This window comes from Meleagris gallopavo, chromosome 12, assembly GCF_905368555.1.
Source record: "Meleagris gallopavo chromosome 12, MGAL_WU_HG_1.1, whole genome shotgun sequence".
In the NCBI taxonomy this organism is placed as follows: Eukaryota; Metazoa; Chordata; class Aves; order Galliformes; family Phasianidae; genus Meleagris; species Meleagris gallopavo.
Window position 1 is genome coordinate 1,741,383 of NC_139415.1, and position 16,704 is coordinate 1,758,086.

A 16,704-nucleotide genomic window follows, 5' to 3' on the forward strand; every position below is an offset into this window, starting at 1 on the left:
GCAGCTGTGGAGGTGATGCTGTGCTCCCCCCTAGTGTTATGGGTTGAAAGGGACTGGGGGAGGTGGGTCAGTGTGATTTTTTTTTTTTTTTTTTTTTTTGTACTTTTTTCCCTCCCCCAGGTTTTAAGATGCTCCCCGTAAAGCCTCTTAGACGCAGGGAAAGAGAGACGTGGGGTGCTGCTGCATGATCCCCTTAATCCGATTGTCCTTCCAGCAGCGTCCTGCGGGGAGGTTTAATTAACTGCAAATAACAACCAAAAAAAGAAAAAAGGAAAAACAAAAAACCCAAAGCGTGCACTGAGATCCCCCATCCCCGGGTAGCGACTCATTTGTTTCTCCACTTGAACCATTACTCATTTGGGGCTCTGTGTGCGGGGGAAGTGCACCAGCCATCACACCAATGGCACAGTGGCTCCTCGTGTTTTCCCAAAGAATGGCTTCCCACCCAATCCATGGAATCACTGAAGTTGGAAAGGAACCTTAAAGGTCACCTAGTCCAATTCTCTGCAGCTGGGGAGGAATGCTGATTTTTTTTATTATTATTATTTTTTATTTTTTCCCTATTGCTGCCTGGGCACGCTGAGCACAAAGCCCGCATGGGTGTCAGCAAAGGTGCTCTAAACGTGATGCTTCCACCACCCGGCGCTGAAACGCCGTCACCTGTAATGTTGGAGGGAGCGCTGTGGGAGGAAGGAATGCATAGACATCTCCTGGTATTTATTCCAGCGGCGATAACGGTGCCGTGGCACGGGGACAGCATAGGAGGTGTAACACTCGACTGAGCACAGCACACGACCACATCACGACAGAGAAGGAAGCGTTTTCCCTTATGGGGTCACCTTCTGCCCCTTCTCCCACACGGAGCCGATCCCACCCCGGGAGATAGGGACGCCAAGCCATCCCTTTGCTCTAACCTCAGACCAGACCGCGACCCAACAACAAAACCACGCACGGGGATACCGGCACGGACGGAGCGGGGACATCTGGGTCAGGGCTTAACACGGCTCAGAAGGAGGACCCGGCTCACACGGACATCGGTGGGTCCCCACCACTGCGAGGCTGAGGGTGTCGCGTCGGTTGGGTCACATCACGGCGCATTTCTCGGCTGATTGCTTCAGGTCCTCTAGCGTGGCAGAGGCTTTGTCCTTCAAGGAGTCAAGGTCCAGGTTCTGGATGTTGCTGAGTTGACCGATGACGGAGTTCTTCTCTTCCTCCTCCTCGTTGTCCTGCTCGATCATCTTGGCCAGCTCCTTGGGCAGCTCCACGTCGCCTCCCACCAGCTGGATCTGGTTGTCGTCGGTTTCGTTCTGAAAGTCAAAGCGAGGGCTGGTGGGACACGAGGGCAGCAAGGCCGCATCCAAAGTTGACATCATTGCACCTACGTGGGCTTTGGCAGCCAACCCAAGGTCTTGAGGGCCGGTCCCTGGCATGCAGGTGGGATGATGCCCATGAGCTTCATCCCTCAATGACCCGGAGGCGACGTGGCCGAGCAGAGCTCAGCACGCACTGGGCAGCAAAGCAAGAGCCGATGTGCAAAGCAGATTGAGCCAGCGTGGCTCTAAATTGCCTTCCAGCTCCCATCCAAGATTTGGGCACCCAATTAAGCTACACGTATGCCTAACGACTCTGCCCACCGGCGAGCGTATTGGGGTCAGCTCTGCGCTGAAGAGCTTGCAAGAGGCAGACCAACTGCCAAGCGGGATCAGGAATGAGCAGAAGAAACTTGTCTAAAGATTGGAAGGGACATCTCAAGCATGAGGAAGCAGCAAAAGGATCAGGGGCTATAGCTCAGCGAGTCCCCACTTCCCCTGGAGGAAAATCTCCATCTTTTTCTCTGCCTTTCTTCTCTTTTGGCAGCAGAGAACAGATCCTCCAGCTGTTGTTTGCTGGCAGTTACGTGGGTGCAAGGAGTAGCGGGGCGTTCATCCAGGCTGGACCAAGTATCTCCAGCAATAAGAACAATATCACTTGGCTGAGCTGACCTTTCCAAACTAAAATTAGCCCGGCTCCAATTCACAGCATTCACCACCGAGAGCTGCAGAAAGGCTCTCACTGAATGCTGGGTGTGTTTTGGGGAGGGGGGGATGCTCGTGGCAGCTCCAAGAGCTGAATTGTCACTGATTGAATTGTTCCCAGTGAATCGCTCGTGGGGCGGAAGTTCCAAAATTGGGATCCATCTAGGAAGTGTTTGCCAAATTATGTATGGAGCTGGCTAATGATGTGGGGAAGGAGCCACGCTCTGCTCACAGCTACGGGGATGGAGGGGGCTGTCCCTCGAGGAGATGGGGTTGGGGTCAAAAGAGAGGAATTGGGGGATGAGCGTGCATGTTGGGGTCCTCTTCTTGGGGATGGTGGAGCCGGTGGTGCTCGGAGGTGGCTGGAAGGTCTGATGAAATGGTGCTTTTTAGGGGAACAGAGTTATGCTTTGGGATTTGGGGCTCACAACCCCCCTGGGAGGTGGTTCCCATCAGTCCTCCCATTTTCCCTGTGCCATACCTTGGGGAGCCGATATTTGTCTCGGAAGTGGGACCTGACCGTGGCCCTCTCTGCCTTGCGCTGGGCAAACTGGGCGTCTCGCTCCATCCTGTGAACCACACAGGGCAGTTATGAGTGCTCCCACCACCTTATCATCCCCGCCCCCCACCCCCAAACAAGGTATTCCCTATCTTCTCCACAAAGTCTCTATCCCCCCCTGTTGTTTTTTTTTTTACCCCACTGCACAGCCAGAAAGGAGAAAAAATCCCCGAGGAAGAGGATTAAGGGATTAAGGGGGGGGGGGGGAGAGGTTCATTAAACAGCGTCCTGGCCCTGCCACCCCCACCATTGTCTTCCCCTATGCACAGAGAGCTCCAGGACCTCATCCCAAGCCTTGCTTCCCCCCCCAGCACTCACTTCTCCTCCACCAGCTGCCGCTGATACTCCTCGTACTCCTCACGGGTCATGCCTTGAGCCTCTGCTGGGGACTTCTCACCCTCGCTCTTCTCCTCGCCTCCCAGGCCACCCGTCAGGTTCTTCAGCTGCCCCCCAACCATGCTCTTCACCATGAACGCCATGGCTGCGGGGTGTGGGGTGCTGGGTGGGTACCGTGGGGAGATGGGAGAATGGAGGAAATGAAGGTGTTGGGGTGTTTGGGGGGGTAGGATGCCCGAGGAACTGGAGATAGGGGGAGAGAAGATGCTCAGAGCACTGGAGTGATGCGGGTATTGAGAGTAGTGGAGAGATGGGATGCTCAGGAACTGGGAGCTGTGAGTAACGGGGAGGTGGGATGCTCTGGGAACCAGGAGATGCAGATACCAGAGGTAGTGGGGAGATAGGATGCTCAGGGAACTGAGAGATGCGAGTGTTGAGGGTAGCAGAGAGACGGGATGCTCAGGGAACTGGGAGATGTGAGTAACGGGGAGGTGGGATTCCCAGGGAACGAGGAGCTACGATAGCAGGGTTAGCGGGGAAATGGGATGCTCTGGGAACTGGGGAGATGCAGGTATCGAGGGGACAGGAGGGGTGGGATCCTCAGGGAACCGGGGGGCAGAGGGGAGATGGGATGCTCGGGGAACCGAGGAGACGCGGGTATTGGAGGCAGCGGGGAGATGGGATGCTCGGAGAAGCGGGTACCCTGGAGCGGGGAGAAAAGGAGCTGAGTTAGCGGGGAGCCGCGCGAGTTGTGCTGCCGGAGCGCCGTGAGACCGAGGGGATACCCGGTGTCGGGGCTGCCCCGAGTCCCTCCTTACCGGGCAGCCTGGGCTCAGCGCCGGCCGGTCTCCGCTCCGGGATGCCCGGCGCTCCGCCGGGGGTCGCTGGGGGCGGCGGGCGCTGCAGCTCCGCGGCGCTGACAGCTCCGTGTGAACGCGGCGGGGCGGCACCGCCCGGCCAGGACCCCCCCGGACCTCCCCGGTAAGAGGCGGAGCCGCCCCGCCCCCCCCCCCCCGGTGTCGTTGGGGGGAGTGGGGGCTGAGGGAAGGGGTGAAACTTCACGGCGGGGTCGTGTGGAGCTGGAGGGGGATCGGGATCGCTGGTTGATATCCTTCCTCTCCCGCCCCACTCCGCCCCCCGTGGAGCAAACCCACGGGAGACCTTTTTGCTCATCGTTGTTCTATTTCTTAATTTTCTTTTTTTTTTTTTTTTTTTCTTTTTCCTGAAGGAAAAGGACCGGATTTGGCACCCCTCGAGTTGTCGCTCGCTCCTAGCCTGCAAGAGCTGGCGAGCCCCGAAGCGCGCTGTTAATGATGTTAATTAATTCTAATGCAAGCTGCCACCTCTCCCTGCAAGCGCTGCCTTGGACAAGCGAACCTGGCATCCCTCGGCCGCAACCCCGGAGCTGAGGAAGGCGCAGGAACCCATTGCACGGCCCCGCATCCCCTTCCCACCCCGCTCCCACTGCCGCCTTCCCTTTGGCCGCAGCCCCGGGGGCAGCGCGCAATTAACGGCATTTCCACGCGCCTCCCTTCCAGATGGCCAGCCCGGCTTTAGCGTGCATTTCTCCCTCTTTTCTTCTCCTCCCGTGAAAATACACGGCGTACCCCGGCTCCAATCCCGGCTTGCAGGAAAATCATTTCATTTCAGAAATTTAAAGACAATCTCCGCAGATTAAAATGATGGAACAGCTGTGGAATGATGGAGCACGGTGAGCAGGGGAGGGGGGGGGAAGCTGAGGGGGGTATTGCCTCCCTCCCCCCTTTGCCCAAGGTAGCACCAGGTCTTAAAAGGCAAACAGCGTCATCTTGGTGCATTTTGCTGGGCCATCCCTCTGCTTTGAGCGTGGGCCTTTGTGGGTGACCCCCCTCCCCCTGCTCCCCCGCGTGTCTCTGGATCTGTGCTCACAGATTGCTTTTTGGGAAAGCAGGGCTGGTGCTCAGGATCCAGCCCTGTGGGTGTCACCTGCTTGGGTGTCCAGCACCTGGATGCAAGGCTGGGAGCGTGCCTGCAGCCCGCCTTGGTTAACAGCAAGAGACTGGAAGTCAGGACCGATTTTTCCAGCTGGATTAGATGGGTCAGCTGCTGCGTAGCCTCCCTGTCTGAGGAATGTAGAGGAAACAGCTCTTGATGAGCTGAGCTGCTTGGACAAAGCAGTGAGGTGAAAACAAGCACGCGATTCCCGGCTGTCTGGAGGCTCCGCGGTGCTTTTTGGGAGGAGATGATGGATGGAGGTCAGGGAGCCCGGCAGCCTGGACGTGGATGTGCCCCTGGGACAAGAGCCATGAGATGGCCCTTTGCAGCCTCTGGCAGCCCGGGGTGTTTAGGTGGCATTTGTAGGGATGAAGTAAAAGGCCAAGGAAAGGGCACTGCCTTCTGCAAGGCACAGGGAAGCCTCACCTCCAGAGAGGGCAGGCAGCTCTGCTGTGTCCCTGAGCTCGGTGTCCTTATGGAGGTGGCACTCAGAGGGACGCTGGAGGTCCTGGTTATAACTGTGCCCACTGTGGAGCTTCCAGGCATCTGCTTTTCCATTTGCTTTTCACCACCGCTTCTTCCTGCAATATATTCCAGTTGGAATGACTCATCCTTCCTCTCAGGACTCCAACCTGCAGTAATGAGATGTAAATCCTCGCATGACCTATTATATTAGCTTATGCTATATCACACATCTCTGTGGATTAGGAGGGAGGGAGACGAGGCGTCCTCCCGTGGCAGCAGCCAGTGGGATCTAAGAGGATCGCTCCTCAGCGCTGGCACCTGGTTTGAATACCTCTGCCATGAGATCTGCTCACAGCAGACACACGTCAGCCCCGGCTCTTCTTTCCAGGTAAGTGGAGAACCGACCCCAGCTCCTCACCTGCAAGCTCTCCGGATGGGAGCTGGGGTTTGCCAGGGTTGCCTGCGGTGGCCCAGTCTTGAAGCAATGTAGATTTTCTGGAGCTTTCTCTCCCTTTCACAGTTTCTCTCTGCTATTACCCTGCTAGCTGTCCAGCCAGGTGCTCAGACACAAGGTGATGTTTCTACGTCGTCACCCTTCCAATTCCAAGGCCAAATGCAACCCCACGCTGTACCCAAATCCTGCACCACCCCATTACCTGCTGCAGCCCTCCCAAGGATGAGCTGAATCCAGGTGGCACCTGGAGCTACAGCACGGCACAGATAACACCAGGTAAGCCCTGCAAGGGATGGCAAAGGCTGAGAATGTTGAAGACCCCAAGCGCAAGCATGGAATCATTGAGGCTGGAAAAGGCCTTCGAGCTCATCAGGTGCAGCCGTGAATGGGTCCTGGAAGGATGTGTGTGTGCTGGAGACACACCGGGGGAGGAACGAGGCGGCGTTGCTAAATAAAGCAGGCAGGCTCTGCCGGGTGAAGTCACGCTGACACTTCCCCGCCGGCTGTCACTTGGTGTGACGGGCACAGTCACAGCAGCACAGGGCTTTGGAGCTCAGCCATCGGGGTGGAGCCAACATTGAGGCCGGGAACACTGAGGGACTGGTGAGGATAAGGCCAGGAGCATCAGCAGGGGGTGAGGGACACCCATGGGGGCAAGGCTGGGGTTATCAGCAAGCTTTGCCAAGGAGGCTGTGGATGCCCCATCCCTGGAGGCATTCAAGGCCAGGCTGGATGTGGCTCTGGGCAGCCTGGGCTGATGGTTGGCGACCTGCACATAGCAGGGGGTTGGAACTGGATGAGCACTGTGGCCCTTTTCAACCCAGGCCATTCTGTGATTCCACGATTTGGATGGGAAAACACGAGGGACCTTGGAGAACTCAGCACTGGGCTTTGGGCTACGAGCCATGCTGGGTGCCACGGCCATAGCCATCCCCTCCTCCGAGACCCACCACCAGTGGTGGGTGCCCCACTGTGCCCTCCATTGGTAAGTGAGGTGGATAGGGAGGGTTGAGGTCACCCATCAGACAGCACCCTGTCTGTAACACCTAAATACCACGACGTCGGTGGCACTGAACGGCGAGGAGCCCGTGCAATGCTCCTCCTGCTACAGGTGTAGCCGTGAAGGCGTGGGAATCACCACGGCTGGGGGTGAGGGAGGCGAGGGGGGGCCGCGGTGGCACCCGAGCAGTGACACAAATACACAGGGACAGACACACGGAGCCGTGTAAACAGGCACATGGGGAGACCATGTGCCGCTTGGCTGTCGGTGCGCGCCCCGAGCAAAGGCACACGGCGTGGGGAGAGCGTGTGGGAGACATCCCAGAGGGGGGCTGTCCGGAGTTCTCCGTTCCTGGAGGGCTCCAAGGGAGAGGTGCACAGCAGGGAGAGAGCATCCGCAGCTGGGAGGGGTGGTGTGACCAAGGTGACCCTGGCTGCGGGTTGGTGACCCTGCGAGGCCGACCGCAGGGAAGGGAAAGCAAAGGGTGTGTGTGAGCCCAGAGGCATCCTGTGCCTCCTGCAGCCTCTGCAAACGTCAGTGCGGGTCCCCAGGGGCTCACCCTGCCCTGCTGCCCGCAGCAGGCACCCCAGCCAGATGGGGGGATGCTGAGCCAAGCTGGGATCGCCGCCAGCACTGCAACGGGGCAGGGATCAGCAGCTCGCAGCCCTGCTTCCCACTGAGGAGAACTCCAATCCAAACCCCTGCCCCCAAGCTGATGGATCCCACCCAGCCCCTTTGTGCAGACCGCTGTTGTGAAGGGAACCCGAGAGCTTTCCTGGAGGTGCTGAGCAGTGGGTGGAGGCAAAGAGCAGGGAGAGGGAGGACAGTGCTTGGAGGTGGGGGTCCTCCTGGTGCTGGGGCCGATTGGTGGCCCAAGACAAGGGGACAGGGATAGCACCATATCCTCCTACCTCTGGTTTCAGCCCACCGCGTGAGGCTGCTCAGCCTTTCTCTCCATTTCAAAAGCCACGTTCTTGCTGGCTTTGCCTGAAAATGACTTTAATCTTCATAAGCCCGAGAAGTAAAGCTGCTTATAGGCGATGTGAAGAAGTTGGAGGGGGGGAAACGGACAGGGTTAGACCGGGAGAAACGAAACCCTACAGCATCAGACCCCATCACAGCGCTGTGCCGCCCCCTCCAAGCATCTGGACTCCATTGCTACACCCAGTGTGAGGGCATCTCTGCGATGAGCTCATCGGTTCTCAGGCTGATGAGATGCCCAGAATAAGGGGACTGTGCCAGGGGGTCCTTATCCCCTATGGGGTGGGTGCAGGGGATGAGTGACAGAGGGGTCTGGCAGGCGGGATGTGCCGCGTCCGTATGGAATGGTTTTATTACAGTTTTAATCTCACAGTCGGTAGCATTACATGAGAATAAAGCACTGGACAGGACTGGAAAAAAAGGCCTCTGGAGACAGCATGCAAACATTGCAACAAGTTTAAAGCAAAACAACCCAAAAAAGCGCCCTCGGGGGACGCTGCTGTGCTCCCAGCAATGCAGCGTCTCCTCTGGAACCATCACTTCTGTCATTGGGGTTTCCTTTTTGTGTGTCCATTTCATTGGCTTATTTATTATTATTCTTCTTTTATTAACTTTCTTTCTTCCTCTTTTTTTTTTTTTTTTTTTTTTTTTTTTTTAATTTTCTGTCTTTTAATTACATTAAAAAATAAGATTCGTACTTTAGTAAAATGGCCAGCACTCGGCTGGGCCCCTGCTTGAAATAATAATAATAATAAAAAAAAAAAACCACAACATAATGACAACAACAACAAAATAATAATAAAGCAACGGCTCCCCTCCCCCCCTCAAAAAAAAATAGGAACCCGAACAAAAAACACCCCAAAATTAAGGGGAAAAAAATAAAAATTAAAAAAAAAAAAAAAAAAAAAAAAAAAAGCCTGGGAGACAAAACAAACAAAACAAAACCCAACGAAGACCGATTTGGAAGGTTGGAAGCGACCAGGAGGGGCTGCCCTGGTGGTTGGGCTCCCTCCGGCCGCTCCCATGGGTGGCCCTCTGTGCTGCGTGGGCTGGGAGAGCCCCCCTGCTCCTCCCCTGGGGTTGGAGGTGCCCCCCAGAGCCCTCTCACAGGTAGAGCTCCTTCTCTTTGATATGCACTAGCTGTTCACGGAGCTGGTGGAAGGACGGCCGGTGCCCTGGGTCCAGCGTCCAGCACTTCTTCATCACCTCGTAGACGATGGCTGGGCAGCCGTCGGGCGCGTCCATCTTGTAGCCCTTCTCCACCCGGGGCACCACGTCCTTCAGGGGCTGAGGGGACAGGGGTCAGGGTCTAAAACACCCAAGGGGTGCCCCCAGCCCTCCCCCCCCCGCCCCGTGAGCTCTCACTTACGATTCTCGGATAAGGCACTCGCCCGAAGGAATAGATTTCCCACAGGAGGATCCCGAAGCTCCACACGTCCGATTTGGTGGAGAATTTCTGTGCAGGGAGAAAGGGCCGTGAGCGGGGCACGAGCACAAAGCGGGACATCTCGAGATCTTTCCCTGCTCTGACGGCTCTCCTCCCACCTTTTCTCTAAGTGCTTCGGGTGCTGTCCACTTCACAGGCAGCTTCCCCGTGTCCTGAGTGGACGACGCTTCCTTTGTCAGCCCAAAATCGCTGACCTTGGCAATGTTGTCCTCTGAGACCAACACGTTCCTCGCCGCCAGGTCCCGATGGACAAAGTTGTTGGCTTCCAGGTACTCCATGGCTTCACAGACATCTCTGGTGGGCGGCAGAGAGGCGTTAGGAATTCGGTTACCAGAACCTTGGCTACAAAAAGCCACGGGTGCACGGCAGCCCTGTGCTTGGGGACATCAGGGCAGCGAGCTCTCGGTGGCCCTGCTTGAAGCAGGAGGGTTGGATGACACATCCCTTCCAACCTCAACCATTCTGTGATCTCTGGGGACCGCATCTCCCCCCATCCCTCCTCTCCTCTCCTCTCCCCATTTCTAAGCCCCAGGGCATGGGGCGAGACGGGCAGAGCAAGCAGGACCATCCCTGTGTCACAGACTCGTGGAATTGTTCGAGTTGGAAGGGATTTTTAAAGGTCCCACTCCTCTGCAGGGAAGAGGGATATCCATCAGGATGCTCAAATCCCCCTGCCCCACCATACTTACAAGGAAAACTTGAGCAGGCAGTCTGCACCTAGGACCGACCTCCCGCGCGACCGCAGGTAATCTACTAGGCTGCCCTGGAAGGACAGAGAGAGATGGTGCCATCAGTGCCAGCACCTCGCTGGGAGCAATGTCCCACTGCCAGCCCCACATAGCCCAGGGCTTGGGATGGGGAGACGGCAGCATCCAACTGGGGTCATGGCCCAGGGGAACAAGAGCACGGGGGGCAGAATGATGGGGCAAAGGAGGTGGAGAAAGAGGGTTGTGGTTGTGTGGGAGGACCTCTGGTCAGCTCTCACCTTGGCCATATACTCAGTGACAATGTAGAGGCCGCTCTTCTCCTCCACGATCACCCCCAGCAGCTGCACCAGGTTGCTGTGTCGGAGCTGCCTGCACAGCAGAGGAGGGAGGGCTCAGGGCAGGGAGCAGGAGGGCACGGAGACCACCTCCATCCGCACACCTCTTCCCACTGCCATCTCTCGTGTGTGTTATCCCCCCCCTCCAGCCATACTCACGTCATCACGGACGCTTCTGCCAGGAAAGCCTGCGCTGTGGCGTCGTTTTTAATGCACTTGACGGCGACTTTGTTCCCCCGGTAATCACCCAGCATCACGTCTGTGGGGAGGATGGATGGGCACAGGGATGAGTCACGGCCTCCCAGCGGCCCTCCCCAGTATCACTCCCTTACTGGGATGCACAGGGACGTGCTTCTCCCCAGCACAGGAGACCCTATGGCATTGGGGTACGTGCGGCCAAAGCGCTGCTCACCTCCAAATTCCCCTTTGCCAATGATCTGCAGCAGCTTGAGGTCCTTCATGTTGAGGGCCCAGCCACCTGAGTGGGAAGGATGAGGGTGAGGGGGTGCCAGGGACGGGGACAAGAGCTGGGGAGGGGGCACGGCCACTCACTGCGGGAGAACTCGTCCTGAGCTGCCACCGTCCCCTCCATCACCTTCGGCTTGATGAGGCGCGTGCAGAGCCCGTCAGCATCCGTGGTGTAATGCTGGAGGGGAGATGGGGGCGAGAGGCCGGGAGGTCACCCACAGGCACGGATGACAGCGTGGGGACTTGGTGGGGGTCCCTGCCAGGGCGATGCCAGGCCCCGAGACCCCACCAGGTGGCAGCACGAGGCCACCGATGAGACCAGTACGGGCTCAGGGGTCTGGCGCCTTTGCCCATCCTATTCCTGTTTCCATCTCACCCCTTTTGTCCCAGGGCTCTGGGCCCTGCAGCCTCTGACCCACAGGGATGCAGAGAAGATTCCACCACCTCCCACGGTCCAGAGCAACTCAACTCCAACCCATGCATCCTCAAACCTATGGCCCCTCATCATGCAGCATCAACTACACGTGCAACCACAGAATGGTTGGAAAGGACCTTAAAGTCCCCTGCCGTGGGCTGGCTGTCCCCCGCTAGCTCATGCTGCCAGGGCCCCATCCACAGCCTTGGGCACCTCCAGGGACAAGAGGGGTTCCCGCTCCCCGGGACCCCACCTCCACAAGCTGCATCAGGTTCTCAAAGTAGACCTCCTCGTCGATGCTCAGCTTGCTGGAGGAGTAAATGATGCGGTAGTGCTCCACCTTGCCCTCACAGCTCACACACAGGGTGTAGTCCCCAGGGTAGTTGGTGCTCTCCCGCACCAGGAACAGCCCCGTTTCAGGTGGGTACAGCAGCCGCTCTGCCTGCTCCCGTGTGATCTTCCCATGGAACCACCTGCAGCAGGGTGGGAGAGGTAGGTCAGCGCGCTGGGACGGATCCCACGGGGCCGGGGGGCCACGTTTGGGAGTGATGGGGACTCACGGCATGAGGCTGAGCTTGATGCCAGCCTTCACTCCTTCCCGTTTCTGCACGTAGTTAGCGGGGATGATGCCCTCCCGGCCCACCTTGTTCTTCGCCTTGTACCAGTTGGGGTCCTGCGGGGACAGCAGAGGTGTCACAGCGAGCCCACAGATGTCTCCTCGGGAGCCAGACTGCAAGCCTCTCTCCATCCCCCTCCACTGCGCCGCCTGGGACGCTTCCATTTCAGAGGAACTTTAACTAACGAGGCCGTGAATTAATTAACCCAACGCCTGGCCCGATTGCCGGCCTGTGGGGACAGCAGAGTGAGGCTCCCTGCCCATGGGATGCAGGAGAAAACAAGGGGGAGGCTCAGGGAAGCCCACGGAGGTTGGGAGGATGGGACCCACCGCCCCAGGACCCGATGGCCACTACCTTGGTGACAGCAACGATGGTGAGGACGTCTCCCTTGCTGAACGGCAGGTCCTGCTCGGCGGTACCGTGGAAGTTGTACTTGGCGATACATTCCGTACCGGATGGCCAAACGGCCTGGGGGAGTAAAAGGAAGGGGGGAGGATACGAGAGGTGGGTCAGAGCATCTCCCACCCACCCTGACACCGAGCAGCAGGGGAGCGCAGGGCTCACGGCACCTTACCTGCATCCCTGACATCTTCTCAGGGGCTTCGGGGGAGCAAATCTCACGGGAGGGACGCGTCACTTGGTACCATGAGACCTGGGCAGGGGGAAAAAGGACAGCTGAGAACTGCACCACCGCTGCGAGAGGCACCGCATCTCCGTGCGCGCGTGCAGGGTTGGGCTGGGAAGGCTGTTTGCAGCGGGGTTTTTGGCCGGCACAACTTTCTTTTGCTAAGGAAGCACCAAAAGCCATCCCCAGATGTCACACCCAGCAGGAGAGCCCGGGATGGAGCGGGAACGGGAAGAGAAAAAGCTCCACAAGAAATAAGAAAACATCCCCAAGCCAGCTGCTGGGAACGGCGCCGCCGCAGCAAGATTTGCAAAGGGAAAAAGAAGAAAAATAGCCCATTTCCCTCGGGACGAGGCGCTCCGGGCGTGGGTGCAGCCCTGTCCCCGCGGGTCGCATCCTGCCCTGCGCGTAGGAGGGGAACAAACCCGCCTTTATCCGCGCCGGCTGCTGGCTGAGGTCAGCAGCCCCGCCATCAAATGAGGCTTTCTTGGGCCGAACCACGGGGCCTCTCCCCATGGTCACAGCGACCACGAGTGTCCCCGAGCCCCCACTGGGGGTGATGCCAGAACGACGCGGGCGCTTTAGAGTTACTGCCGGTCCTACGGACAGCCGTCAGCAGCCAGAAGTATTTTGGGCAGGAGGAACCGAAAGCAAAGGGGCAAGGCTGGGAGGAGGAAGAAGATAAGAGGGCAGAGCGGTGGAGAGGAAGAGATCTGGGCGCTGAGAGCTGCCAACACCTCGCTCCCATTTTTTAAGGTCTGGAGAGATGCTCAGAGCTGTTCCCACCGTGGGAAGGGAGCGCGCCCATCAGCGCAGCACACGGCCCCGTGCGCGGTGGAGGTTTTCCTCCCGGCCACATGAGCGGTGCTGGGGACGTCCCCGCAGAGAATCCTCCTGAGACCGAGCTGTGGGGCTGCGTCACTTCCTCGGCACCCCCCCGAAAAGCCCCACATGGGACTGTTCCTCATCCTGCTGCTCGCAGCCCAAACCCGGTACCGCCCCGTCCCACGCTGGGGATGCTCTCATCCCTGTGCGATGGGTCCTGTGAGAGAGCATCCATGGGAATGCAGCATCCCTGCCTGCGTGTAACGTTCATCTTAGAGCTCAATCTCTGTCTTCAGGTGGATCTTCGGTGAAGTCTCAAAGCGAGCCATTGCAGGAAATGGTCCAAAGCAAAACACAGCCCCCCAAAATAACCCATCAGCCGGGTCCACACAGCGATCTTAATGAAGTCTGCTTGAAGGAAAGTACCCTTCTGTCCCTCCACGCTGCAATTTAAGGTGTTATTTGCTGGAACTGGGGGATCCACTGCTCTCAGGTGCAGTTTTGGTGCCTTTCTGCAGAGTGTAACCTCACAACTATGGGCTGAACGCAGACCCTCAGCCCCTTTGAAGCTGCCACGGGGATGAGCACGGCTGCGTTGCACTTTGCATGGAGCCCCACGCCGCGCACATCTGCAGGAGGGATTTCCCATTTCTGCCTTTCTCACCGCCCTGCTGTTCTCAGGAAGGTTCCCGTAGTGCGTGGTCAGCGGCTCCCAGCAGCTCCCGTGTGCTTGGAGGGCGAGGACGGCAGGAAGGAGCTTGGGGCTGAGATTGGGCTCCACCTGCACGTTCCTGGCACAGCTCACCCCATTGGGGAACAACGGATTGCAGCACGGCCCCAAAGTGGGAAGCAGGCACTGGCAGCACCCCGGTAACCCATTGGGAAGCGGAACAAGGTGAGAGGACCTCTCCTTTTGTCCGACACCAGCACTTCCTCCTCTCCTTGGAAGCGGATGAAGAAGGCTCCATGCCTGCTGGATGTCCCCGGGGGAACTGACCTCATCCTTGTGCTGATGGATCAGCGCCGAGCATCGGGGCTCTGCCGGCAGCAGAGGGATGCGGAGCGCATCCCAGCACGGCAGCCATTCCCACAGCTCCCAGCGGAGCTGCTCCATCCCCACACTGCTCTGCTGGAGAGAAAAAGGGACCAGGGGACGTTCAGAACCTGCAGGAAGGGCTCCGGTGTGCCCCAGCACAACGCTGTCCCCGCGCTCCGCTCGAGCTCCTCCAAACTTCAAAAACAAAAGGCACGCAACAACCCCCAAACAGACAACATCCCCGCTGCTCTCCAAAAGATCTTATCAGCTGTCATTACAAGCAACACCTACGATTACCATAATCGAAAGAAAAACGTTCCTCCTTTATCTCATCAGTGCTCTGAGACGGTTCTGCCGCTCCTCTCCGGCTCGGCGCCTCCAACTGCGCGTGGCGGGCACCAGCCAACGGCCCCCAGAGAGGAAAGGGGGTGGTGTTCCTTTTTGATGGCTTTTTTAAAAGAGAGATGATGCTGTCAAACCACAGAGAGTGCCTGGGGGATACTCAGGGGCAGGTGGAGGCCCTGAGACGCTGCTTCCAACCTCCTCGCTGTGGCAGAGTCTTCCTGGGCCTTTTCTCCAAAATTCGGGTGGTTTTGCTGGATGTCGTTGTCCAGCGATTGGCCGTAGTGCCCGATGTCACCTCCAGAATCATTGAATTGCTAAGGCTGGAATGGACCTCCACGATGACCAAGTGTGACCGCCAATCCACGGCCACCACACCATGTCCCCAAGGCCACATCCTTTGGGTCTGCTTCCCGTGCCCTGAAGGGTGTCAGTGCCTGCCTGGGGAGCAGCACGTGGGCTTTGTGCACCCCGAAAGGAATGGATGAATGTGGGAGGAGAACCATGGGGTGACATCCTGCTTGTGATGCATCACTGCCATTGACCTCTGCTGGGGGCCCCATCTTCAAACTCCATCCCCAACAGACACACATCCATCCCCAATGGACTGACTTCTGTCCCCAGCAGATGCATCTCTCATTGCCAGTGGATGCACCTACCGTCCCCAATGGACAGATCTCCACCCCCAGTGGACAAATCTCCATCCCCAATGGATGTACCTCCTGTCCCCAATGGATGCACCTCCTCTCCCCATACAGACACACCTCCCATCCCCAATGGACAGATCTTCCATCCCCAATGGACACACCTCCTGTTCCCAATGGGCACATCTCTCTGTTTCCAGTGGACGCACCTCCCACTCCTCCCTCCCCAGTGGCCAGATCTCCACCCCCAGTGGACAGATCACCACCCCCAGTGGACAGATTACCACCCCCAGTGGGCAGATCTCCATCCTATGGGCAGATCTCCATCCCCAGTGGGCAGATCTCCATCCTATGGGCAGATCTCCATCCCCAGTGGGCAGATCTCCATCCTATGGGCAGATCTCCGTCCCCAGTGGGCAGATCTCCATCCTATGGGCAGATCTCCATCCCCAGTGGGCAGATCTCCGTCCCCAGTGGGCAGACCTCCGTCCCCAGTGGGCAGACCTCCGTCCCCACGGGCAGATCTCCACCGGAGGCCCTTTGGGACGCTCTCTCCACTACGGGTCCAAGGACCACAGCCCCAAAGGGAACAAAGCATCCCCTCCGCTACCACCACCGCTGCAGACCCCTCCGGCCGAGCTCAGCGCTCTTCCACCCCCTCGAGGAAGCGCTGCCCGACCCCTCCTTCCCCCCGCAGGCTTTTCGGGCCGGCTGACAGCGGCGTCCCGCAGCTTTCCCCCCCCATTTCCCGGTACTCACCTCCCCGAGGGGCCGCGGGCAGGCAGGGCTCAGCCCGCCGCCGGGTACTCCATGCGGCGCCGCCGGGGGCCTCCGTGCTCGAGGGGGGGGGGGAAGGCGGAGGGGGGACGGAAGGGGCGGAGGAAGGCGAGCGGCAGCCCGGCGGCTCCCAGCCCCGAGGAAGAGGCGGCCGCGGCCGCTCGCGGCCGGGGAAGCCGCGTCGGGACGGAGGGAGAAGGGAACGGAGCGGCCGCGGCCCGGGATGCGGGGAGAGAGCGGGGCCGGGCGGTGCGGGGGAAGGGGGAGGAGGGAGCGGGGAGCGGGGCGCGGGCCGGCGCGGCCGGGGCCTGCTGGAAGGAAGCGGCGGCCGGAATCGGAGCGCCCGGAACAGCGCGCCTGCGCCGTGCGGCTCCGCGGCGCCCCCTGGTGGGGAGAAGGGAGAGCGGCGGCTTTCGGGGTGCGGGGAGATGCGGGATGGGGTTGGGAAAGGGGAGATGGGTTCGGAGTGCGGGAGGGGAGATTTAGGTTGGGTGTGAGGGGTTTTGTGCACCGAAGAGCTGGCACGGGGTGCCCAGAGAGGCGGTGGTGCCCCGTACCTGCAGACAACCACGGTCAGGCTGGGTGGCTCTGAGCGCCTGATGTGCTACGGGTGTCTCTCTGTGTGTTTCGAGTGGGGGGAGCGATTCCCTTCCAGTTCAATTCCGTGACTGCAGGAGCCCGC

The 16,704-nt window shown here is 58.9% G+C and overlaps 2 protein-coding genes and 1 long non-coding RNA gene across 3 annotated transcripts; 1 reads left to right on the plus strand and 2 right to left on the minus strand.

Moving 5' to 3' along the window:
* Window positions 1-575: 575 nt before the first annotated feature.
* On the minus strand, window positions 576-3,611 carry CPLX3 (complexin 3). The gene is made up of 3 exons (XM_010717185.3): window positions 2,893-3,611; window positions 2,497-2,584; window positions 576-1,307 (listed from the first exon to the last, which is right to left on the minus strand). Exons 1-3 carry the CDS (start codon window positions 3,051-3,053, stop codon window positions 1,083-1,085), a joined length of 474 nt encoding a protein of 157 aa, XP_010715487.1. The 5' UTR covers window positions 3,054-3,611; the 3' UTR covers window positions 576-1,082.
* LOC146543525 (uncharacterized) lies at window positions 2,763-8,699 on the plus strand. The gene is made up of 2 exons (XR_014885805.1): window positions 2,763-3,076; window positions 4,139-8,699. It is a non-coding gene; the product is annotated as an uncharacterized LOC146543525 (long non-coding RNA).
* Window positions 8,112-16,350, minus strand: CSK (C-terminal Src kinase). Its single transcript, XM_010717187.2, has 13 exons — window positions 16,005-16,350; window positions 12,348-12,425; window positions 12,128-12,241; window positions 11,717-11,829; window positions 11,410-11,629; window positions 10,826-10,919; window positions 10,686-10,751; window positions 10,433-10,532; window positions 10,217-10,307; window positions 9,921-9,994; window positions 9,330-9,525; window positions 9,154-9,240; window positions 8,112-9,071 (listed from the first exon to the last, which is right to left on the minus strand). Exons 2-13 carry the CDS (start codon window positions 12,360-12,362, stop codon window positions 8,889-8,891), a joined length of 1,353 nt encoding a protein of 450 aa, XP_010715489.1. The 5' UTR covers window positions 12,363-12,425; window positions 16,005-16,350; the 3' UTR covers window positions 8,112-8,888.
* Window positions 16,351-16,704: the final 354 nt, after the last annotated feature.

What these genes read in the sequence shown, in the direction of transcription:
- CPLX3 (XM_010717185.3), bottom strand. Translation starts at nt 3,053, where the DNA reads ATGGCGTTCATGGTGAAGAGCATGGTTGGGGGGCAGCTGAAGAACCTG. An exon ending in CGGCAGCTGGTGGAGGAGAA is followed by an intron (nt 2,585 to 2,892) that starts GTGAGTGCTGGG and finishes TGTGGTTCACAG; the next exon opens with GATGGAGCGAGACGCCCAGT. An exon ending in ACAAATATCGGCTCCCCAAG is followed by an intron (nt 1,308 to 2,496) that starts GTATGGCACAGG and finishes TTTGACTTTCAG; the next exon opens with AACGAAACCGACGACAACCA.
- CSK (XM_010717187.2), bottom strand. An exon ending in ATCAAGCTCAGCCTCATGCC is followed by an intron (nt 11,630 to 11,716) that starts GTGAGTCCCCAT and finishes ACCCTGCTGCAG; the next exon opens with GTGGTTCCATGGGAAGATCA. An exon ending in TGGCAAAGGGGAATTTGGAG is followed by an intron (nt 10,533 to 10,685) that starts GTGAGCAGCGCT and finishes TCCTCCCCACAG; the next exon opens with ACGTGATGCTGGGTGATTAC.